General features: G+C 44.7%; 1 protein-coding gene across 3 annotated transcripts in view; it reads left to right on the forward strand.

The window, feature by feature from the left end:
• Ccdc170 (coiled-coil domain containing 170) overlaps window positions 1–21,300 on the forward strand; it is a 72,728-nt gene extending 51,428 nt beyond the window's left edge. For 2 of the 3 annotated variants that reach the window (XM_050135924.1, XM_050135922.1), the window contains 5 exons: window positions 1,234–1,434; window positions 6,896–7,069; window positions 9,041–9,283; window positions 16,237–16,473; window positions 18,497–21,300. In XM_050135924.1, the coding sequence (XP_049991881.1) occupies window positions 1,234–1,434; window positions 6,896–7,069; window positions 9,041–9,283; window positions 16,237–16,473; window positions 18,497–18,697 (1,056 nt within the window). In that variant the 3' untranslated portion in view covers window positions 18,698–21,300. The remainder of the gene's footprint in view (window positions 1–1,233; window positions 1,435–6,895; window positions 7,070–9,040; window positions 9,284–16,236; window positions 16,474–18,496) is intronic. The other variant, XM_050135925.1, reaches the window with a different exon arrangement.
• Window positions 21,301–24,537: the final 3,237 nt, after the last annotated feature.

The following is a 24,537-nucleotide window of genomic DNA, read 5'->3' on the forward strand; positions in this document are numbered from 1 at the left end:
AAAAAAAAAAAAAAAAAAAAAGGAGTCAGATGGTGCTGTTAGTTTATGTAAATTTAGTTCTGAAAACAACAACAACAACAACAACACAACAACACCTGTGTACCTGACAGCTAGCTGAACTTCTGAGGCTCAGCTTTGTGATGGGGTAGATTGGGAAGGACCACAGCTCTTTGCTCTACTCTGAACCCCAGACTCTATGTAACACTGGTCCATTGTGTACAGTTCAGCCATCCACTTGTTAGTAGTCTGCAAGGTGGCCTGTGTTGGACTTTCGAGGCTCTTTGGAGCATCCTTGGGTCTACACAGGTGGTGTGCAGGCAGGGTTCTCTTGCCTTGACTCAAATATTTTTGACCCTCATTTGTCTCCTAGATTTCTAGTTGACAAAAGACTATAGCTAAAAAAAATAGTTTGGGTAATATAATGTATGACTATGTCTTTTATTCTTTTATTGTTTTGAGACAGGATCTCATGTAGCTCAGGTTGGCCTTGGACTTGCTTTGTAGCCAAGGATGACCAACCTCAACCTCCCCCTGACCCAGTGCTAGGATTATAGGCAGGGCTACCACATCTGGCTAGCAGAGGGAAATTTCTGAAGGTTTAAAAACTCTTTAAGGAAAGAACATCAGGTTGGCTGAACTTATACTTTAGAGGGGGAATAATGACGGCACATAGTGACGGCCACACGGTACTGAACTCCTAGCACGGCTACTGACGATAGTTCTTAGAGCTGACAAGATGAACTGAGGCTTCTCAGAATCTTCTGCTCTGTAATAATATTTAATATTTCCCTGGTGGTGGAAATAATCCCTCAGATATGGTTCTGAGTGCCTTACCATCCGACACTGATGTGTGAAATACCCTCTGAAGTGTAGGATGAATTGTATTGTAGGCATTTCTTTTTACCTGAGTCTTTCCCCTTCCATCTTAGCTTCGAAATCTCTAAATTAATAACAAATATTGAGGTGAGCAAGTATTATCTGTAAATATGTGTTGACTAAACTTGTTGAAGGAATTATAGGGAAATGAACAACATCCACCATTATCGGTTTGATACATGCAAGTTCATTTCAGAGAGAGGAAAGCAGCTACAAATGACCTACTTTAAATTGAACTTTTACAAGGAATCTGCAAGTGGGTGTCACAGTGCTTATGCTTTTTGGGCGGAGTGGAGGATCTGAATACTTTGTTGCATCCAAACAAGGCTTAGCCTTCTTCTCTGTTTTTGTTTCCAGATGATCTCCCAGCTTGAAGCCCAGATATCAGAGCTTGTTGCACAGTTGGGAAACGAAGCTGAGCTTCACCGGAAAGCCCTCCAGAGGGCTCAGGAGGCAGAAAGCAAGGTGGAGGCACTTCAGGGTCAGCTGAGTCACCTGGAGGGAGAGCTACTTTCTGGAGATGTCTTGAGAGACAACTTGAATCTTGAGAAACAAAAAGTAATAATGGGGACGGCATATCTGTGGTTCGGGTGTCTGCCACGGGCTAACCCTGAACCTGAGAACATTCTGAACACTGCAGTATTTAGACTGATTATGTCTTGAGTTACAAGCAAATTTCCAAGAAATAATAAGCCTCTTCCTATTGTTTAGGGTTCGCTTGATAGTCAATCCTGTTAAAGTCAGTATGTATGTATGGTATGACCACTCTTTATGAGGTTGGGAGGTTTGGGGTAGCTGAAGTATGGGGTGATTTATAGTTTCTATTATTAAAGGCTCAGCACTTAATAGAGGAGGCGGGCTTTAAGATGCCCTGCTGTACCCTAGACTATATACATTATAGTTGTCATAGTGTATTAATAAAGTATTGTAGATATTTGTGGGCAGTGAGGAGATTTTTACAAGAGAGGAGATGGTTCAACTGATCTTTGAAGGATAAGTAGGATGATCGTGGGGGAAGGGGCTGATGCTGTAGACAGAAACAGTTAAAACAAAGGCATGAAGTCTTGTAAATGCTACACTCAGAGAATGCAGAGTGGGTGACTGTATGGTGGAATGCGGCATTCTTAGTAGGGCCAGTGAAGGTCCTTTAGACCTGAAGTTCCTTTTCCTCTATAGAATATAAAGCATCTTTAATGAACGTGAAGCTCAGACCTACACGTGCTTTTGTCAGTGGTAGACCGCACGTATGAGAGTGGTCTTGTACGGCCATGGCTGGGCCGTTTTGTAGAGGTAGAGCTGTGCTTACCACACACAAAACCCTGGGTCGCATACTCAACAGCTCAGAAGTTCAAAACGATAAACACATCGGTGGTGATGTGCCTGTCGTGATGTCCCCACGCTGATCTGATGCTTCAGGACCTGTATCCTCCCTTAAGCAACAGGCGCCTGGTAGAGCTGAGGTCTCACAATGGAACCACTCAGAAGGGAGGGAACCAGTAGGGTCGCGGGAGACAAGCGGGCCATGAGAGAATAGTACACCCCAGGGACCTGGGCATGGGGAGGACAGTGTGACTTGGAGGTAGTTTTGCAGAATGGTGAGGAAGTGAGCTCACTTGCCTCGTGCTGAGTGTGGCTGGAAGGGAAGGGGTGCAGGGTCGTGAAAAGCAGGGTCGAAGAAAGGCTTTGTGGGTAATAGTGTGGAGGCGAGACCTCATGAGCTACAAGGGTTTATGAGAGAGAGGGCAGGAACAGAAAAGGAGGCACATAGGATCAAGACTATAGGGACAAAATTTGTCACGAGAGATACTCTTTGGCTGAGAAAAGTGTATTCTGTAAACTCGCTCCTTATTTTTCTGAACTTAAAAGAAACTGAGGATATGCCATGGCTACATTAGGGGTCAGATATGCAGAGATGCCTAAGAGGTGTCTGTGGAAGCCAACACACACGATATGGGTGGATTAGAGACTGGTGCTCTGGTGGAGATGGATGTGGGATGTGTCAGGAGCTTGGAGGCAAGAATGACAGCTTGTTTCTTATTTCCATATATGGCGACATGATTCTCCTCCTCCTTTTCTTTTTCCTCTTCCTCTTCTTCATCTCCGTTCCCTTCTCATTCCTCCTCCTCTTCCTCTGGCAAGGATTGGGTCTCACTCTAAAGCTCTTTCCAAACAAGTGTTATCGTTAGTCTTCATTAAAATTCTGCCAAAATAGTTCTCAGTTATGAAAGCAGATTGCATAAGCTAATTATGTCCACAGTGAGTTTTCCACAGATACATGTAGTAAAATGGCCATGTGAAACTGAAAGTAAAGTTGCGTAGAGGTTAAGTGCTAGATAAAATCTAGACTAGTACAATATAGGGTAGAATGCCTGGTCTCTAACTCACACTAACCTGTGATTGGAAGGGATAAAATACACAGAATCCCTTTTTCCCCTATAAAGCTGGAGATTTTTAAGCCAGTTGGACATTCCTGTATTACTAGGGTGCTGAGACACAGGACCATGAAAATTGAGATAGCCTGGGCTACATAGTAAGTTCAAAGCCAGCCTGGGGTACACGGTGATAGTGTACCTCAAAACCAAAAAAAAAAAAAACAATAAAACAAAAACAAAAACAAAATATAGGAAAAAGGAATAAAACTACTTGCCATCAACTACAATCTTAAAAAAAGAAAGATTTATTTTAGTTTTAATTATGTGTATCTGTGTGGGTCTGAGTGTAGATTTGTACACATGAGTGTAGGTGCCCAAGGAGGCCAGAAGAGGGCATTGGATCCCCTGGAGTTGGAGTTAGAAGCAATGGTCACTTGAAGGGTACTGGGAAACAAACTTGGAGGCCCTGCAAGGACCGTGCATCCTATCAACTGCTGAGCCGTTCCCCCAGCTCCTTGACTGTAACTATACGGAACAGCTAAAGGCCTTGAGAGAGGCTGCTGGGCCTTGGTTGGGTCCCATTGAATCTCTTCTTGCCTGTTGTAGAGCCTGGCATTCAGACTAATTGGGCCACACTTTTTTTTTTAATTTTCTTTTTTTAAGATTTTAGATATTAAGCTTCTTTAGATATGTAATTGGTAAAGATCCTTTCCCGTTCTGTAGCCTGCCAATTTGTTCAAATGCCCTCGTCATTTGTCATACAGAAACTTTTGAGTTTCGCAAGATCCCATATATTAATTGTTCTTAGTGCCCGTGTTTTGCCCATTAAAATCTTTTCCTGTGCTTAGGAGTTTATTACAGTTCCTCACTTTCTTTTCTCTCGGATTCAGTGCTCCTGGCATTATGTTGCGGTCTTTTATCTATTTGGAGTTGAGTTTTATGCAGGGTGATAAGTATTGACCTGCATTCTTCGACATGCAACTAGCAGTTTGGCCAGCATTATTTGGTATAGATGCTGTCTTTTATCCAGTGTGTATTTCTGGAGTCTTTGTCAAAAATTAGGTGTTCATGGGCATGTGGTCTTATTTCTGGGTCTTCAATTCAATTCCATTGATCAGTGTATCTATTTTTATGCCAATACCATGTGGTTCTTATGCCTACAGCTCGGTAGTACTACTTGAGATCAGGGATGGTGACAACTTCAACGATTATTTTAGCTATCCTGGTTTCTTTGTGTTTCTATATCGAAAACCGACCTTTCAGTTTCTGCGAGGAATTGTGTTAGAATTCCCATGGGGATTGCATTGAATCTGTAGATTGCTTTCGGTAGGATGGCCATTTTCATATATTAATCCTACCAATCTATGCGGGTAAGTCTGCTTCCTCCACTTAAAACACAAGCAATAGCAGCTAGGTCACGTTCAAGCACATAGCAGAGACGAAAGAAGATCCCAAAGGGGAAGCACCAGAGCAGGAGGAGCTGGCGGCATGAGGACTCGGATGTGAAGCTGTCTGTGGGGTCAAAGCGTGGTGAATGATGCTATAGTGATAGTTACTGTAGATTATAATGACGATAATTAAATTGTATTTATCTGTATGCTACTTGACAAGATGTGAAAATATACGCTTGCAGATAATTCCATCCTGATGAGTAAAATATAGATAGTTCAGACCTTAAGCTGATCCACTTGGACGGCTGGAAATTATACTCTTTTCAGCATCTAATTGCCTGGAAGTGCCAGATGCTGAGAGGTTACCTCCACGAGAAGGCCTTATTGGAGACAGAAGCCCAGGCCCGCAGTTAGCACGGAGCAAGTTCACTGATGGATTGATCCACTCACCTAGCACACACACAGCATTCTGTCCTAATACACCCAGAGAAACAACAACAGCCAAATGAAGGAAGACCTTTAAGCATTGTGCAAGTTTAGTTGGTGAAACTATGAACCGTGTGGGCTGGAGAGATTCTAGGGTTAAGCGCTCTTGCTGCTCTTGTCCAGGCCCCAGGCAGCAGCCACCCACGTGGAGACTCACAGATGAATGTCTGTAGCTCCAGTCTAGTGGATCTGATGCACTATTTTAGGCACCCACGGCACTGCCTGCGTGTGGTGCACATGCGTGCATACATGAGGGCAGAAACACATAAAAATAAGTTAAATATTTAAAAGAATGCAGACTATGGCATCTTTCATACAGTTATGCTTTAGAGTGTTGGTCACCTAATCGTGTTATATTAAACACTTTAAAGAGCATTTTCTAAAGCCCCCTCCCCATGTGTGTGCATGCGTGCATGTATATGTGTGTGAGTGTATGAGTGTGTATGAGTATGTGAGTGTGTGTATGAGTGTGTATGAGTGTACATGAGTGTGTAAGTGTGTGCATGAGTATGTGAGTGTGTATGAGTGTGTAAGCGCATGTATGAGTGTACATGGGTGTGTAAGCAGCATGTGCATGAGTGTGTGAGTGTGTGTATGAGTGTGTATAAGTGTGTATGAGTGTGTGAGTGTATGGGTATGAGTGTGTAAGCATGTGTATGAGTGTGTATATGAGTATATAAGTGTGTATATGTGTGAGTGTGTGTGAGTGTGTGTGAGTGTGTGAGTGTATGAGTGTATGAATATGTAAGTGTGTATGAGTGTGTAAGCATGTGTATGAGTGTGTATACGAGTGTGTGCATGAGTGTGTATGAGTATGTGAGTGTGTGGGTGTGAGTGTGTGTGTATGAGTGTGTGTGTATGAGTGTGTGAGTGTGTGCATGAGTGTGTATGAGTTTGTGAGTGTGTGGGTGTGAGTGTGTGTGTATGTGTGTGTGAGTGTGTGCATGAGTGTGTATGAGTATGTGAGTGTGTGGGTGTGAGTGTGTGTGTATGAGTGTGTGTGTATGAGTGTGTAGGTGAGTGTGTGAGTGTGTGTGTATGAGTGTGTGTATGAGTGTGTGTGTGAGTAGGCCAAAGGTTGAAAACACATGTCTTCCTCAGTTGCACTTCACCTTATTTTGTGAGCTACAGTCTCTTGCTGAACCTGAAGCCTACTAATTTGGCTACACTGGCTGGCCAGTGAACCCCAAGGCCTCCTCTTGTTTCTGCCCGCTTCATGCCAGATTTACAGGCATATTCAGGGCCTGATTTTTTAAAAAATATATGTTTTGCAGTTCACACTCCTGTCACCATGGTTGAACTTCAAGCCCTTTACCAACTGAGGCATCTTTCCAGTCTCATTAAAGCTTTTTAACTAACCCACCCAACTATTGTTCAACTTTAGTGTATATGTGGAGAACTTTGGTTTTGGGGTAGTCGCTGAGTGCTGGGACAACTTGGGAGGGTCAAGGTTGCAGGGGCTTTTTGTCAAGACACACAGTAAGAAACCAGGGTGGAATTAGGAACGTAGCCCATTTGTTGTATGGCAGGACTTAGAAGTGTGTTTGGTATTAAGCTGACATCAAGGTTCCTAGCCAGGACAGTGCAGAGAGTTTGCACAGGAAGATGGCAGAGAATTGGTAAGGTGGTTCAAACATTCATTTCCAAATCTTGGGGTCAGGATTTCAGCTCTGGGATGACACAAAAGAGACACCCACTTGTGAGAGAGAGGACTCAGTGAGCCGGCACCCTAACCCACACCTCCCACTTTCTTCTTGTTTCTGGATCTAGTATCTGAAGTTTCTGGATCAGCTTTCAGAGAAAATGAAATTGGGCCAGATAGTGGCTGACCTTGGCTTTGACATGCGTCTGGACGTAGTTTTAGGTCGCGCAGAGCAGCTAGTCCTCCTCGAAAGTAATGCTGTCATTGAAAACAAGACCATCGCTCACAACTTACGGAGAAAGGTAGGCAACGCTGCACTTCATAGAACTGAGAAAAGAAACTTCTGGAAAACCTAAGTGTTAAATTGACTTTATTACACTGTGATCAGTAGTGTGTTTAAAAAGAATATTACTAAAAAATATGTATTTAGAAGTCAAGTTTTAATTCAAAGTTTTGAAAACCTGATTCATGGGTCTATCACCCGGCTCTCATGAGCCTTGGAATTGCCGGTCCTCATGGTGGTCTTTATATCCATGGCTCAAAACAGCAACTAGAACCGTTTGTCTGTGTGCCATGCTAAAGGATGGACGAGGGGAGAAGAGGGAAGCCAAAGATGCAAGTGATGGCTTATAAAGAAGATTCTGGAAGATGCTAGCTGAATTATGTTTATACCACAGCCAAACCTGGCTGCAAGAGAGACTTGCAGACAGAGCCGCCAATTCTCCTAGTTTCCTCTGAGCAAGGAGGGAAGCTGGGGCACCCAGCGGCTCTGCGCATGCCGCTCTATTGAGCTAGACAGTACAGAGAGAAAGGCTCGCTTTTCTCCAATTGAAGGCAGAGTTGGCAATCGTTTACAGCAAGTGAGAGAACGGACGAGTGAAAGGGATAAAGCATAATTATCAGTTGTATAATTATCAGCACCAGAGAAAGAAGAAAGGACACGCAGATGTGTCCTTATAATACTTCTCAGGATAAATGTTTTGTGTAGCGGCTATACAGTGAGTCACATCTGGATCCTTGGATTCTGCCAGACTGTGAAATCTTGGAATAATCACATACCTCTCTCTTTCTTCATATTAAGACAGAGAGCTTGAGGCTGGGAAAGGTGGGTAGTGGGTCAAGGGGAGAGCAGGACAGTCGTCAAGTGAGGCGGTTGGACTGAGGTTTCCATACGATCAAAATGCATTGTATACATATATGAAATGTTCAAAGAATAAATAAAGCCATTATTCAAAATGTTAAAAGGGATTAGATTGGAGAAATATCTGGCAGAATTTTCAAGGGGTGACCCAGGTGTGGTCACAGCTGTCACTGATAAGAAATGCAAAGTAGTTTAAGTCCTTCCACCTCTTAACACTTAGGGGATAATGAGGGCTCACATGACAGTTTTCATCTGGGGGTGGGGGATAAAGGGGGGGTAGAGGGGTAGGGGGGACACATCAGTATTCAACAGTTCTTGATTCCTCCTCCCGGTGTTTATGACCAGTGACAGAACTGCCTGGATTTACTATCTGCCCAGTGAAGTGACAGGCAGAGCCCAGGAGACTCTCTCCTCTGGTAGTCATTTTCTACAACCCACTCAAATTCCCTTCATCAGTTTGATTGCCAACAGGCAGCGATGTTCAAGAGCTTCCTCCTGGCCTGGGCGGAGGAGCTCACAGCCTAACACAAAGAGTTCCAAGAAGCGAAATCTTCATGAAGTCTGTTTCTGAGATTTGGAAGTTTGTAAACAATTTCGTTAAAAGTCTCCTGGGCACATCTTCTGTAAGACTGTATCAACCCTCCTCGTAGGAGCTACTCAGCCTGGTCTGAGGGGCTCAGATCATCTAGGGAGGTTTTCAGTATGATGCCGGACCTCTTGTTCCAACACTGGTGCAGCAATCGTGGCCCCTGAGCGCTGGAGAGGATTTTGTCTGTCTTATTACATCCTTCTTATTCTGCCCTTGATAAGCCTATTTTATTAGTCTTAGAAGTAATTTTACATCTTTATTATGATGCACAGAATATTGGACGAAGCAGCTGTGGAGAGCTGACTTTTGTCACATTTTCTGGGGCTCCTTTGTCCCGTACTTTGTAGCTACAGAATTAATTCTTGGAAAAAATATGAATAAAGAAATTCAATCAGGGAAAGGAACCCGGTGACCTTTTTTTGATGCTTTGCAAATGAGTCTCATTGACGTGCAGATAAAAATCGACATTATCTGAGTAATTCATTTATATTTATTGAGTGTTCAATTATTTTGTCAAAAAAAAATCCGTTTGTATCAAACCAGCTAAAGACTCAGAAAGAAAGACTGGAGAGCAAAGAAGTGCATATGAACCTCCTTCGGCAGAAACTCGCCCAGCTGCAGCAGGAGAAGCAGACGCGCACAGCCTTGGCTGAGGAGAGGGATGAGGCCCAGCTCTCCCTCAGGAAGCTGGAGAAGAAGGTGGAGAGGCTGCAGAGGGAGCTGAGCACGTGTCAGGAACGCAACACCGAGCTCAAAGCCAAACTGGCCGACACCAGTGAACTCAAGGCAAGTGTGTGTTTCCTTTCTCTGTCCCTTTCTGTCAGTGCACCTCAAAGTACACGCTAAGGAATGGCATCCTTGAATCAGGCACGGCGGTGCGTGGCTGCAATACCAGCACTTTGAAAGGTAAAGCAGGTAGACCAGAACTCCAAAGTCTCTTTTGGTTATCTAGAGAATTGAAGGCCCAGCTTGGGTTATGGAAGACCTCAAATAAAAGAGGGCAAAAAGGTGGGCCTGGTGAGATGGGTTCAGTGTGTAGCCTCCTCCTGTTAGTGCTCTGATAAATGTATGTATGAGATTCCTGGGGGAAATTCCCATTTCTTTGGGGTCTGCTATGTCAATAGTCTGAAAGATTGAGAGACACCAGTGTCTAAGTAGAGTGCCTGCCTTTCCAGTAGGCCAGCTACAGAAGTCTTGGTTAGATAAGAATTTGTTTTGGAGGAGATGAGGAAATAGAGGCTCTATTTACTGAGGGTCAGAGTATCGTCTTAGGGTTGCTATTGCTGTGATGAGACACCATCAAAAGCAAGCTGGGCAGGGCAGGATTTATTTGCCTCACAGCCCGTCACGAAAGGAAGTCAGGGCAGAAACCTGGAGGCAGGAGCTGATGCAGAGGCCAGGGAGATGTGCTGCCTACTGGCTTGCTCCTCATGGCTTGCTCAGTCTGTTTCCTTATGGCACCCAGGGCCACCAGCCCAGGGATGGTCCCACCCACAGTGAGCTGGGCCCTTCTCCACCAATCACTAATTAAGAAAATGTCCCACAGGCTTGCTTACAGTCTGATTATGAAAGCATTTTCTTAATTGAGGTTTCATCCTATCCTCTCTGATGACTTCAGCTTGTCTCAAGGAACAAAGTGTCTACCTATTTTTAATCTCACCTTCAAACATCGACCAGGAAATATCTAGACATAAAACTAGCTGGTACAAAAATATATTGTAGAAAAGGCTCACAGATAGGGGCGATGGACAGGTACTGTTGCAGGTCATATCTGACAAAGTTCAGTTCTGGAATTTTCAGAGGAGGTTTATTTTGTTTGTTTGTTTATTTATTTATTTGGCTTATACGTAGGACTTCATTTGATTGGAAGACATCTACCCATATTAACTAGAACAATCTGTCTTGAAATATTTTGAGTCTCAATTTTAATTGTAGCATATTGCTGGGCAGTGGTGGCGCACGCCTTTAATCCCAGCACTCGGGAGGAAGAGGCACAAGGATCTCTGTGAGTTCAAGGCCAGCCTGGTCTACAGAGAGAGAGTTCTAGGACAGCCAGGACTGTTACACAGAGGAAACCCTGTCTTGAAAAAAGAAAAAAAAATAATTGTGACATCTCAGAGGCTGAGGCAGGAGGATTATGCATTTGAGGACATCATTGACTGTATAGTGGGAGTCTGTGTAGGCAAAGCAAAGTGAAGCAGAAACAAAAAGTGTCTACCTATTTTTAATCTCACCTTCAAACATCGACCAGGAAATATCTAGAACACCATCTTACCAAATATCTGGACGTCATGGCCCTGTCAAATTACATTAGCCATTGTAATTCCTTTTGATGGGTGACTAGTAATCCATTGCATGGCTGTACCACCTTCTGTTCATCCCTTTAGGTTTAACTGGACACCCGAGATCTTTCCACTTTGGGGCTATTACAAATGGAGCTGCTATGCACATTGTGCTCCAGTTCTCATGTGTACCCCCATATCCGTTGTGTACTAAGGCCGAAGACCTTGACTCCAGGTTATCTGAATATCTCTTTGAAAGATCCATGCATTAGTTTTTTTTTTTTTTTTTGAGCTCTAGATCAAGAAAAAGCAAAACCCTTTCCAGACCAACTGTTAAGTTTTAAACCACTGAAAATTATCTTGGCATGAAAACCTAAGAATTATGGAAATAATTTTGAAAGAGAACGATTTTTTGTGTAGATCTTCCTTCTTGTGTTAAAGTTAGAATGATTTTATGATATCGCTTACTTAAGACTACATAAATCGGTCAATTGCATTACATTTTTACCACTATGAAACCAATATCGATTTAGAAATCAAAGGATAAAGACGCAAACTAAGAAATTAATGATACTAATTCAGTGTAACCGGCGCTGCTATTCAACTAAAATCACCTTTTATAAGAATGTACGGTGCTGCCTGCGACTTTTGAGTGTGCTCTGACTTTGGGTTCTCCCTGCCTGAGGGAGTGTGTTCTACCACGTGCTTCATTTTACTAGGGCGAACCCCCTGTACGCATGGTGATATAGTTTGACCTTAAGTTTGTATGAATGTATATCTGACTTATGTATGCATTTGTATTATTCTTTTCTTATTAACCTGGGGTTATTAAAATAGTGTTACAATTTGGCACAGATATCACTTAATAAGCAAATGCAGGCACTGAAATCTTGTGAAACACCTTTAGAGGATGTAGAAGAGGTTTTGTGTAACCTCCCTATAGCCAGATGCTTCGCACCCTGCCTTACATGTTTGGACCTCAGGAAATTCCTCAGCACTGCTCTGTGTGTGCGTGTGCGTGTGTGTGTGCGTGTGTGTGCATGTGTGTGTGTGTGTGTGTGTGTGTGTAAGGGAGTGGGCATGCCACATTCAGAAGGCCCTCTCAGTGGCCCTCAGAAGCCTGGCTTGTTCTGATTTCACCTGGAGCATTCTAGCCAATGCCTTCATTCTCTTCCATCCCCTGTCCCAGGGAGTTGCCGGGGCTCTGGCTTCATGCCAGTCGCTAGCCAGGAGGACGGCGTGAAAGTCCATCTGCTGGGTATTCTCTGGGAAGGACATAACAGCTCTATGTCTCCATTGGCCGGAACTTAGTCTCCTGACCTTGGTTAAATGAGGTCAGTCTGAGGAATAGGTCTTAATTCTGGTCAGAGAGAAAGGACAGACCAGCTGTCTGGTGGAGAGCCTTAGCTGCGGCCTCTAGCATGTGGCCAAACCCTTGTAAGAGCCGTGACTCAAAATCAGCTCCCAAATCCAGGGGAGAGCCATTGGTGTCTGCTTTGTGGTCTCCCAGAAAGCATCAGAGAAGACTATAACCATCAGCCATAGGCAAAGCTTTCTTCTCTTTCTGACTTTCTCCATATAACCCCCATACGGAAGCTACTCCCCATGGTCCTTCCCCATGGACATGATTCCCACCCTGCCAGTGTAGCCGTACTACACAGTCCCCTCTTCCTGGAGACAGCTCTTTGACAGTGCCTCCTCCCATCTCCTGGATTGCTTTTCTCACTGTGCACAGTAAACAAGGCCTGTTGAAGGCAGACTGTTTGCTTTTTGAACTGAAGGTAACTTTGCTGCCAGCTCCCCAAATGTGGGCTGCTAGGGAGGAGGGAGGGAGGAGAGACGGCACAGCGGAATATCTCCCTCCCTCACAGAGCTGTGTCTCTGTGGAGACAGCATCTATTTTGGCCATCAGGACACCTTAGAACAGCGGCTCTCAACCTGTGGGTCATGACCCCCAAGGGGTCAAATGCTAAGACGATAGGAAAACACAGATATTTCCACTCTGATTTATAACAGTTAGAATTAGCAATGAAAGTAACTTCATGGTTGGGGGGATCAGCACAACACAAGGGACTGTATTAAGGGGCCACAGCATTAGGGAGGTTGAGAACATCGCAGCCCCATTTCATGGAGGGACTCATGCTCTCTGTTTGATGCCTGCCAAAGGTTTTCAGTGTCTTTACAACTGCACCAGGGGACTTACAGCCTAGGGTCAGCCAACACCTAGGAGTTCTGATTTATTCACCTTTCCTGCCTGGGCCTCTGACACTTACGTAGAAAAGAGAATCACCCACCAGATTACACAGTTCTTTCCTGGGAAGCAGACAGCACACGGTGTTTACCACAAGTGGCACCCTGGGAACCTTTCCCTTCCTAGCTGGACTCCTGATCATACATCAATCTTTTTTATGACCGGTTCTGTCCTGCTGGAGGAAAACTAGAGGCCAGTTGCTTGCTGAACTCTGAGCTGCCCTGAGAAGATCCCTCAGGGGGATTAAGAAACCAACTTAGTCCCACCCCACTCCCAGGAATCTGTTGGTTTGATTTTAGAGTCGCCGTCATTCTTGCTGGCTCCCAGCTCTGTCCCGGTGACCTGACTTGGCGCTCCCTTCCTTAGAACCCCAGCAGTCGTCAGTGTAAGGAGAGGTGGTGTCCCCAGCGAATGTGTGAGGCTGACAAGGACACAGCCATCTCAAAGACCCTAATGCCTCAGCCCGTGGGAGTGGTAAGGCCTTCCCTGGTGGGGCTCAGAGAGCTGGGAAAGTCTCTCTGTGGTCTGAGTGCGAATGCTGATAGGGGGTGTGGAAAATGTCCACTGTAGCTTTCTCCCTTGGAGGTTCTCCTTAGAGACTGCTCCTCCTGAGACTAGCAACACAGGCCTCCCCGTTCAGTGGTACATGAGAACTCAGCTCCTTGTTTATCTGTATAATAACTTGCCTCTTTGTTCAGTTGGATGCAGTCACCTCACTTCTCTGCAACTTTAGGTAACATGCTGAGCATCTGAAATGCTGTGGCTTCTCCATTGGAGAGTCCTGACCTAGATGCACACTTGTGTGTCTGTCATTTCTTCACTCCCTGGCTTCCCCAATAGGGGTTCTGGGACCTGAGCTAGGCAAGGACATGGCTTCTCTGGGCTGTGCAAAGCCTCTGATTGTTAGGGTCCTCTCCTCTTTCTTCTCATTAGGACTGTCTACAGTCACTTCTGGTCTCTACGCTGTGACCTGTCACCTGTGGTAGACATTTCACCATGTTTTCTCAGTACGGACAGAAAGCTGAATGTATCCATTCCAGTGATTCAAGGCTTCATACTCAAAATCCCAACTCCAGCGGCTTTGTGGTTGAGCATCGCTTTTCTCTGCAATAGTGATGTGGCGTGAATGTTAAGAATCTCTGTTTAAATGGGTAATTCTTTCTTTCCTTCCTTCCTTCCTTCCTTCCTTCCTTCCTTCCTTCCTTCCTTCCTTCCTTCCTTCCTTCCTTCCTTCGTTTGTTTTGTTTTTCAAGACAGGGTTTCTCTGTGTAGCCTTGGCTGTTCCGGAACTCACTCTGTAGACCAGGCTGGCCTCAAACTCACAGAGATCCACTTGCCTCTGCCTCCTGAGTGCTGGGATTAAAGGCGTGCACCACAACCTGGTAATTTGGTAGGTTTTAATCCATGTAATTTACTCAATTGGAAAATTGTTTGATAGTCTATACAATATATTATTTGAAGAAGTATGTTTAGGGCCACCATCTCAGAATATGCATTTCTGTGTTTTCTAAAGGTATGTTTACAGACTTATCCAAACACTATTTAATTTCAGGATATGTTTAGCGTACACAAAGAAACTCGGTACCCCTAAGTTGTAACTCCCTGTTCTCCTTTCCCGCTAGTCTCAGACCTTCTCTGTCTTCCTTCTCCCTCTGGCTCTTCCTGTTGAAGAGAATTGTGTGGTTCTTGGCACTGGCTTCATTCTTCTGTCATGATGCTTTTGGGGTTCATCCATGCTACAGAGTGTTATGGTACTTCATTCTTGTTTATTGCTCTGTGACACATCTCAATATCTGCCTCTGCTACCTTTTTCCTGTCAATCAGCTGACAGACATTTGGGTGGTCCCCACTTTTGGTGCTTATGAATAGTGCCTCTATGAGCTTGTATACAACTTTTTGAGTGGGCATATGGTTTTACTTCTGTCTGGCTTGTAACTAGGGGTGAAATTGGTGGATCATATAGTTGGCATTTTCAAAACTACCTTCCCTATTACTTATTACTTATACCATCTTATATTCCATCTAGCAGTATGTGAGTGTTCTAACTCCCCTAATTCCCTGCTAACTTTTGTAATTGTTGACTTAATTTTAGCCAAGTTAGTGGACCTTGTCTTGTAGCTTATTTGTATTTATTCATTTGGATTTCTTTTTGACATAAGCTCTTACATAGTCTAGACTGATCTAAACTCACTGTGTGGACAAGGCTGGTCCTGAACACCTGATCTTACTGTCTCCACTTCTCAAGCGCTGGAATTGAAAGTGTATACCACTGTCTTAGTTTCCTGTCTGTCACAGTGATGAAATACTCCAATTAAAAGCAGCTTAGAGCACAAAGGGTTAATTTTATCTTACAATTCGAGGTTGCAATTCATCTTTGCAAGAGCCCCACTTCTCTGTTCAATCTGTGATAACAATGCGGAGCTTCGGAGATGATGAGGTTTTTCCAGCAGACAGCACAGACCACCTGATCCCAGCTTTTCCTCATGTCTGTCTGTCCATCTGTCTTTTCTTCATTCCCTCACTGCCCCCGTTGGGTCTGTCCTTGGACCTGTGCTTGACCCAGGGCTTGGCTTCCTTGAATTCCTTTGTAAGGAGCCACAGTGGCTCACAAACTCACAGTGCAAGCACCTCCCGTTTTTTGGAGCCTCAGTCAGGGCTTTAAGGCCGTGGGGCGAGTCTTGAGTAGGGGACTATCACTGCCCTTTGTCTGCACAGGATTCGGTGACATCCTTTGCCTCACGTTCATGGGTGGTGTCTAGAGACTCTGCTGAATAACTGTGGATGGAAATTTCCCTCACAGCCATGAGGGAGGCTTGCTGAGAGACTCCCCCATGACACCATTAGAAGAGCAGGCATTTGGCCACTGCAAGGCACAGGGACTCACTGGTTAGCGTAGAAAGTCTGGCTTGCTCACGGGTTTTATTTTAGCGATCTCACTCCAGAACCATGCTGTCTGCGATTTTATTGGGTTGATTTCCCAAATAAGGGCACTCTGCTTTATCGTTTAGTAAGCTGCAGGGACTGAGGTCACACTTGTCTTCTTTATGCTCTTCTGCAAGGTCTCTGTAGCTGCTTGGGATGAAGTCCGTTCGTTATTCATAAAAAAAAAAAAGTTAAGTGAGTTCCATTGATTTCTGAGTTATCTTTGTATCCAGATCTCCTAAAGAAGAACAAGGGAAATGATCCTGATTCTCTTGACTCCTTAGATTAAAGTTTTGGAACAGACCAAAGCCATCGAAGACTTAACTAAATCCCGAGACGATCTGGAGAAGCTGAAGGAGAAAGCAGAGAAAAATCTCATGTCGGCCAAGTCCGAGCTGGATGCTACAGAGGAGGAGGCGAAAGAGCACAGAGAAAGGGCCAGGGCCATGATAGAGGTGGCCGTCATTGAACTGGAGACCCTGAAGAAGTCTCTGGGAGAGACTGAGAGGAGAGAACAGCAGGTAGATAAAATCAGCCGGTGGGATCCTCTCCAGGCCATGACAGGATGCTTTAAAGCGACAGGAGAAGTCACACACTTAGCAATATGGACGGCTTTGGGAATGGGTGTGCCACCCTGCCCAGGGCCATGCTCAGCTCCCGTGTGACAATCTAATTTCAGGATATATGCTGCCCGGAAGAGCATAATTCATACATTTCTCCCAACACAATTTGTAAAGATTTCTATATCATTTCAACAGATCCACCCACTCGGCAGCATCTGTTTTGGCATGCCCATAATCATTATGAGTTTTCTGGCCTAAAAGCCAATTCCTACTTGCATGACATATTCCATAAGAGAGAAAAAAGCAACAGAAAGCCAGTGCAAGGCCAGCTTCTGGTGGCTGGGAGATGTTTTAAATTGCGTTTGATAATTGCCTCTGGAGATTTCTTAGCTCACATGGGTTAATAATGTTAAGCAGGGCTAGGAAGTCAGAGAGAAGCGTTATCTCCCACAGAGAGCACTTGTAGGAAACGGTCTCCGGCCTCAGACAGTGGCACCCAGACTTCATGGTTGACCAAGGGCAGATGTAGGCCATAAAAAAGTCCACATCAGCTGGCTGGCTACGAGGAGGGGCATTTTATCTCCCGAGCACATCAGGTCAGACATAAAGAACTCTGTCCCGGGCAGCCTGACCCTTCTGCCTTTGACGAGCGTGTCACTTTCTGAAGCTGAAAAGGGCAGAGAATGGACTCTGTTCCTGGGTTTTTTTTTCTTCCTTTTTCCCTGCTCTGCTTTGGCCCCTGTGTCAGGCAGAGCTGGGAAGAGCCTGACTACACGAGCAAGTGTTCTCAGGAAGGAAACATCTCAGGAATTGTGAGTTTTGGCCACGTTCAAAAGGGTGGGAAAGTTGGAGAGAAACTTCTGCATTGGAAAGGCGAGGCTGGTGCCTTGTTTTATTTAGGTGCCTCAACAACGCATGGGAAGCGAGCAGCTCGTACGCAGGGCAGTTATTTCTCTTAGGTCTAAGGCTGGAGAGTCATGGTCAGGGCACCGGCAGAGTGGGTACCAGGTTTGTAAATGGTGTCTTCATGAACCCTCAAATGGGAAAAGTTCTCTGGGGTTTCATGGATAAGGGCACCAGTTTTCTCTTGGAAACTCCACCACGGTGATCTTATCTAAGTTTAATTAACTCACAAGACCCCACTTTCTGGAACCATCCCACTGAGGACTATGCTTCAATATACACTTAGTGGGTGGGGTTTGCAAATAAAAGAAGCCTTCGTCTCCCATGCTGGATCATCCTCAGGAAGGAAGTTGGGGATAAATGTTCAGATGGTGTTCTGATGACACTCCTTCAACAGGTTGGATCCCGTCCTTTCTGAAATGGAAGATATTTAGTGAGGGCTTGTCTCTACAATACCCCTTTTTTTGCCTGTCTTAGTGTAGGGCCACAGAAACCACCCTAGAAGGACATGAAGAGAGGTGATGCCCACTCTAACCATTGCCAGTGGACCCTAGTATTCTGAGATTGGCCAGTGTTAGAACATGGAAGAAGCAGTCTTTGCGAGGTAGTTTAAGAAGGACTGAGAAGCCCCACTGTGTACATCAGCTCATTCTCTCTCTTTGAATTTCCGAAGTTCATTGCCCAGTTAACATCCCAATGCAGAAATGTTTATCATCACCAACAGGCTCACGCCAACATCAGTATAGCACTATGTATGCGGTTATGGGTTCACTCACCCCAGATGTCAGAGCAGACTCAGGGATGGTTGTTTCCAGGGGTTCTTGACTCAGCAGCAGATACACACATGACCATCTGACTCACAGGGGCTTATGAACTTGCTGAAGTCTGGGGAGCCCGCAGGGATTTTTAGAAGCCATTTAGCAGGCAAGCCTGCTTCTTCATCATTTAGGCCAGAGGGTAATTGGCCTACCTCATGCAAACCTGGGTTTTCCTCTTTTGCTGCTGTTGTTGCATTTGGCCTGGCAATGGGGATGTGTTTTCCCTTCCCAGCTAATGTGTCTCTGCTTGATGTTTGCAGCTGGTGGACTTCAGGGAGGAGGTTTCCCAGACGCTGGGCTTAAACTTGACCTCTCTCGCACTCCCCGACTGTGAGATCATCAAGTGTCTGGAAAGACTGGTCCAGTCACACCGCCATCACTTTGTTACTTGTGCCTGCCTCACAGACCCGACGGCCGAGCATGACTGCTGCTCGCAGTGCCACTTAGCCCTTCGGCACTGATCCCCTGCCTCAGAGACGGGGCGCACATCTCAAGTTGTGGAATGAAAAGCTTCCTCATGGTTTTGAAATTTGGCCAGTGTGTGACAGTTATATACTTGGATGACATAGTGAGAACAGGTCATGGGCTGATAATGGTCTCCAAAGGCGCCGTCCCCAGGGCCAGGGAGATGGCGCAGCAGATGAAGGCAGTTGCTACTAAGCCTGACAACCTGAGTTCAATTCCTGGAACCCACACAGTAGAAGGAGGCAGTTGGCTCCTGCAAGTTGTGCTCTGCCCCGTACACAAGCTCTGTTATACAAGTGCACACACATATGCACACACACATGCACACACACATACACACACATGTATACACACACACACAAACACAAAAGGTAAAAGTCCCAGTCCAAGATTAATATTCAGCACTAAAACCACCTATTACGTCATTAGCTAGTTCATCAAGACCCACAGGAATACCCTAGGTTCTTGCTTCGATTGGGACATACCAGCAGAGTGTAGAAGGGTCGGCCTTCTGACCTAGAACATCACTGATGGCTTTACCTCTTAAGGTAACCATGTGCAGAAGTCTTCTGAGAAATAGCCTTTCAAATTATTTTATTTTTACTTCTGTGTTTTCACGTGTGTGTGTGTGTGTGTGTGTGTGTGTGTGTGTGTGTGCGCGCGCGCGTGCGCGCGTGCAGGTGCCAGCAGAGACCATAAGAGGGAGTCGAATCCCTTGGTACCGGATAACAGGCAGTTGTAAAGCACTTGGTGTGGGTGCTGGGAACTGAACTTCAGTCTTCTGCAAGAGTAGCAAGTACTGTTAACAACTGAGCCACCTCTCAGCCCCGTAAAAATCTATCTATCTATATAGCTATCTAGTCTAAATACACACAATTTGACACATAACAATTGTACCTGTTTATAGATCTCTGGGTGACATTCCAATCCATGCATACAGTGTATGGTCATGAGATCAGGGTAATACAGTGAAGTCTTAATGTACTTATATGCTTTTCAGGGCTAAGACAGTTGTACTAACTCAGGGCTCTACATGGTTAGTGTGGGAGCCAGGACGTACAAGGCAGAGGCTGTGTCTCGTGTGCTAGGCACTCTCAGGTTCTGCCCAGTTTTGAGGCTGATAGGAATGGCTGGCACGAAGGAAGGAAGGAAGGAAGGAAGGAAGGAAGGAAGGAAGGAAGGAAGGAAGGAAGGAAGGAAGGAAGGAAGGAAAGCCACCCTACAGTCAGGAGATGTCTAAAAGTGGGAGCTAATCACTCATTTGAATAACTCACTTAGTCTGAGCGCTGACAAGAAGAATGGTTGCTTTTACTGCTGCTCCCAGGCTATGAATGGTGGTTTTGAGAGTTTGAACAGGGCTGCACTTTTCAGTTTTTATTTTATTTTCAGTTTCTATTTCCTTGGGATAGAGTTTCTCACTGACCCTAGAGACAGGCTGGCAATCACCAAGGTCCGCCATTTGCCATCTGCCACCCTCCTGTCTCTCCAGGAAGAGTTATAACCACCTGCCCAGTCACACCCAGACTCTGACAGATCCATCTGGGATCCAAACTCAGGTCTTCATGCTTGCACAGCACGTTTACCCACGGAGCTATCTCTCCAACGTCATCTTGTATCTTTATCTGTGTCAGTAGAGTAAACAAACAGAAAATCCTGAGACATATACAGCTAAACGTTAAGTCCAAGCCGTGAGCAAGGCATAAGCTGATTCGAGACAACCAGGGATAATGGAGACCTATGGGCCAGTTGCAAAGCTAGGAATGAGATTGGATACTGGTTTGAACGGGAAGAAAACATAAACATATTCTTGCAACAGCCGTGTAAATGGCTCCTCCAATACATTTTAAAAGTTACACAGCTTCCCTTAGGCATGGTGGGGTACACATGTGATCTCAGCCACTAGGAGGCTGAGCAAACAAGTTTGACATTAAGTTTGAAGCCATTCTGGACCACATAGAGAGTCTCAGACCAGCCTGGACTACAGAATGAAACCCTATCTCAAACCAAGCTAACAAGCAGCCAACTGGCTGACTATCCAACTATCCAGTCCTCCTGCAACTTCAAAACAAATGTCCATATTAGGTTGGCTTTAGCTCAAGCAGTCACCTTCTCATGCCAGACTTTTATCTGCTTAAAGTGATGTGTTATTTTCCCTTTGATTGGTCACTAGTTACATGTTGGGGGTCATAGACGACACTAGAAATAACCCATATTGATTGCAACTGTACTTTATCATGTGAAATTGCATTTCATTTATCCAAATGTTATGGCGCAAGTGTGTAAATAACAAATTCTTGATACATGTATTAATAATTCAATGTATTTGAATATACACCCTAGGGATATTCAGTGGAAGGGATATGTGGGATAAGCATAAATAAATTCTGGGCCTGCAGATAGTTCATGGACACAGTGACTATTATTTGGACAAGCTGAATATGTGTTAGTTAAGGCATTTCCTTTGTGTTAAAATGCCCATTGTTTGCTTGTCTTCCCTGTGTGCCTTCATTCCAGAGTTGGCTTCCCATTTTTATGATGTTTTGTTTCTCTATAATGTCCATGTATATTTTATATTGTTCAATAAAACACATTAGATTAATGTGATTTTTAGATAAGCTCTTAAAATATTTAATACTAACTCGTCTAACAAGTGCACTCCCGAGGAAGTGCTATTGAGGTTGTTGTTCTGATCGCTGAGACATCTAAATGTTTTCAGAAAATATCTCACAAAAAACCTGTTAGCTTGGATCCATCTAAATTTCCAGTCTACTCTTCTAGTCTTCTGAAGAACAGTGGCCAGTGATCTATCTAGATCAGGTGGTGATGGGCTGAGGGGCTTTTGAGACATCTGTGATGCTGATGCTTTGAACACAGCATGTGGAAGAAGCTTCTAAGTTTTATTGGGGTAACATTTTATGGTGACTAACTTTTAACCCAGAAGGCTTCTTCCAGTTTGTATAGTAGGGTTTAACCTTATAATGGGGCAACAATGTCCATACTCAATACTAGGAACTAGCAAATAAAAAGCCCAGAGTTAGAAATGGGTTACCTCTTTAGAAGATACTGGCCAGTGGGGTCTGATGGACCCCAGAATATTACAGCTATCACCAATACTTTTGGTTACTCTCCAGAACTTGATGGTAAGATCCTATTGATGAAGACACCACATACTTGAGTCATAGGATACGGAGACATCAAGCTGGTACTCAACTTGATCCTTCATCCCTACTGACTAGCTCTCATAGTACTGGAAGATGCCACAAACGCTAATCTGTAATCTTATTCAACTATGAACCCTGTGAGCCACAATAATGGCCAGTCTGGCAAGATACGCCCACTGGTGTGATAGTGACAAGGAAGTCATGGAAGCAACCAAGCACTTTCTGATTGGATTTCCTCTTGGCAAGATTTATTTATTAAAAAATCACTGTATTACCCCTTTTTTGGTCTAATGTTGTAGGAGCTGTGGGCTGCGTTCCTGCAGCACAGCTCCTGGCCACCTGGCTAACTTATGCCCCCAAAAATTACACAGGAACTGTATTCTTTTAAACACTGCTTGGCCCATTAGTTCTAGCCTTTTAATAGATAATTCTCACATCTTGCCTAACCCATATTTAGTAATCTGTGTAGCACCAATCTTACTGGGAAAGTTTCAACATGTCTGACCTGGCGGCTTGCTTCATCGCGTCTGCCCTGGAGAGGAAAGGCTTGGCGTCTACCTCACTTCCTCTTCCTCCCAGCATTCTGTTCTGTTTACTCCACCCACCTATATTCTAACCTATCAGGCCAAGCAGTTTCTTTATTAATTAACCAATGAAAGCAACGGATATATGATACTCCCACATCAGTCTAAAATAAAAAGAAGGTTATAAGTAATTTAAGAAAAACTTATATAATCAATTTAATAACTATATACAATATATACAGGCAATAAGTACGTGAACAACGTCCAATCCATTTGCATATGACAAATTCAGAGAAAATACTTGCCTCTGTGCAAGATGAAAACTGTATGTGGTTCTGATATCAGGGACTATGGCCTGAGTCCTAGGGGAGGAGCTATTACTATTGCCTGGTAAATGAACATGATTTATTATTATAGACTAGTGTGTCTCTCAACTGTTAACAGGAAGGCTTCTTTTTGCAGTAGATGGAGATTAAGAGGGAGACCCTGAACTGGTTCAATGCAGAGAGCAAGAGACTGTGGATTGATTGCTTAGGCCTTAATGGTGCATCCCCTTTGCCCAAGACTCAGGGATCATTGATAGATCATAGATTCTCAGAGCTAGAATCAGTGGACATAACAGGGCAGTTGCATATACCAGTTCACAGAAGTTGAGACAGCATACACAAAATCCTGCACAAGCCCAAACTAGACAGAATCCCTGCAGAGAAAGGGGAGCAGAGGCGTGATGTCTGACCCCTCACTAAGGAGCTGTTGACAATTAATATCCATTGAAAGAGGAGAATCCCCTTTCTTGGAGTTCAGTCCCCAGTAGGGTGACCATACTCCAGTGGAAGGCCAGATATTCATGACTATATATTCACAAGACCCGCACCGGTCAGAACATTAAAATCTGTACCCACCTTCCCTTATCCCAGCCCTTCAACCATACTCTCGAATAGCCGTTCTTTACACCTGAGTTTCCCTGGTTCTCCATTTCCTCCTCCTTGCCTTGTCAATCTCCACTCCGGCTGGAGCCAGCCTACATCTTGGGTTCATTTCGTCAGCCATTCTCTCTCTAACGCCATTGACTTCTTATTCCCTTGTTCTTCTGTCCTCCACTTTGAGTTAATCCCAGCTACCAGTGTTTCTGCTGATTTATCTGCCCCACTGAATGAGGCTGGAGAAAATCACATAAAATCGCAGCTAAGTGGCATCCCAAATCCCCAGACAGCCCTTGATCTCCGCAGAGCCCTTGGTGCCAACTGGTCACCCTACACTGTTTTCCCAGTGGGATCTCACTGCCATTTTCTGAAACAACTATTGAAAATATTCGCTTTCTCACCGCCTTTATCCCATCTCTCCCTTCTTCATTCTCGGGGGATAATATCTTCTGATTTCACTCAGAAAATGGAAGCCATTACAGGAACCATCCTGGCTACCACATTCTAGTAACACGTTCTGTGTGTACACGGACACACATCTTCTTCCCTCTTTAGCTTAATTCCACTGCCTACCAGGGCACTCACGTCCTTAGCAACCCATCCCCACCTGCTGGTTGATTCTCTTTCAAATGATTCCATCCTCACCTCCGTTCATAGCTTATTCCCATCATATTTAAGCATATTCAGCTCTCTCCCCTCTTAGAACACATTGCCCCATTTCCCTCGGAGCCCTTTCTCCCTTTTCTTCTGTATATTTGAGCCCCTTGAAGGTGTCATCTATCTGTTACCTTTCTGGCTTCAACTCACCTCATCCCATCATGACCTTGCCACCTGACTCTGGCTCCACCCACCCAGCGCCTGCATCCCGGCTGGCAAATCTTTGTTGCTTCTAAAATGCATAGCTCAACTTGGTAAAACATTTTCCACCATTTCCCTTCTCCTCCTCCTTCAGCTTCCATGCTGGGATAGTTGGTCCATTCTTGCCACCTCTGTGTGACTGAGCCAGGTCACTTGAAGGTTATAAGAAGCAAAACTGAGATGAGATATTCATGTAAGGCAGAGTGGATACGAGTCCCTGTGGGAAGCTGGACCTCATAGTCCGAGATTTGTGGAGAATATTCAGATGCTCTGAAAACCAGTCTGCGGGCTCTGTGAAGGGCCCTGATTCTTCTTTGTCTCAAATCGGTCCCAGAGTTCCAGGTTTCCTTTGATCCTGTCATGATGGTTC

This window comes from Alexandromys fortis, unplaced genomic scaffold (genome assembly GCF_014885135.2).
Source record: "Alexandromys fortis isolate MF-2015 unplaced genomic scaffold, M_Fortis_MF-2015_v1.1 scaffold_23, whole genome shotgun sequence".
Classification (NCBI taxonomy): Eukaryota; Metazoa; Chordata; class Mammalia; order Rodentia; family Cricetidae; genus Alexandromys; species Alexandromys fortis.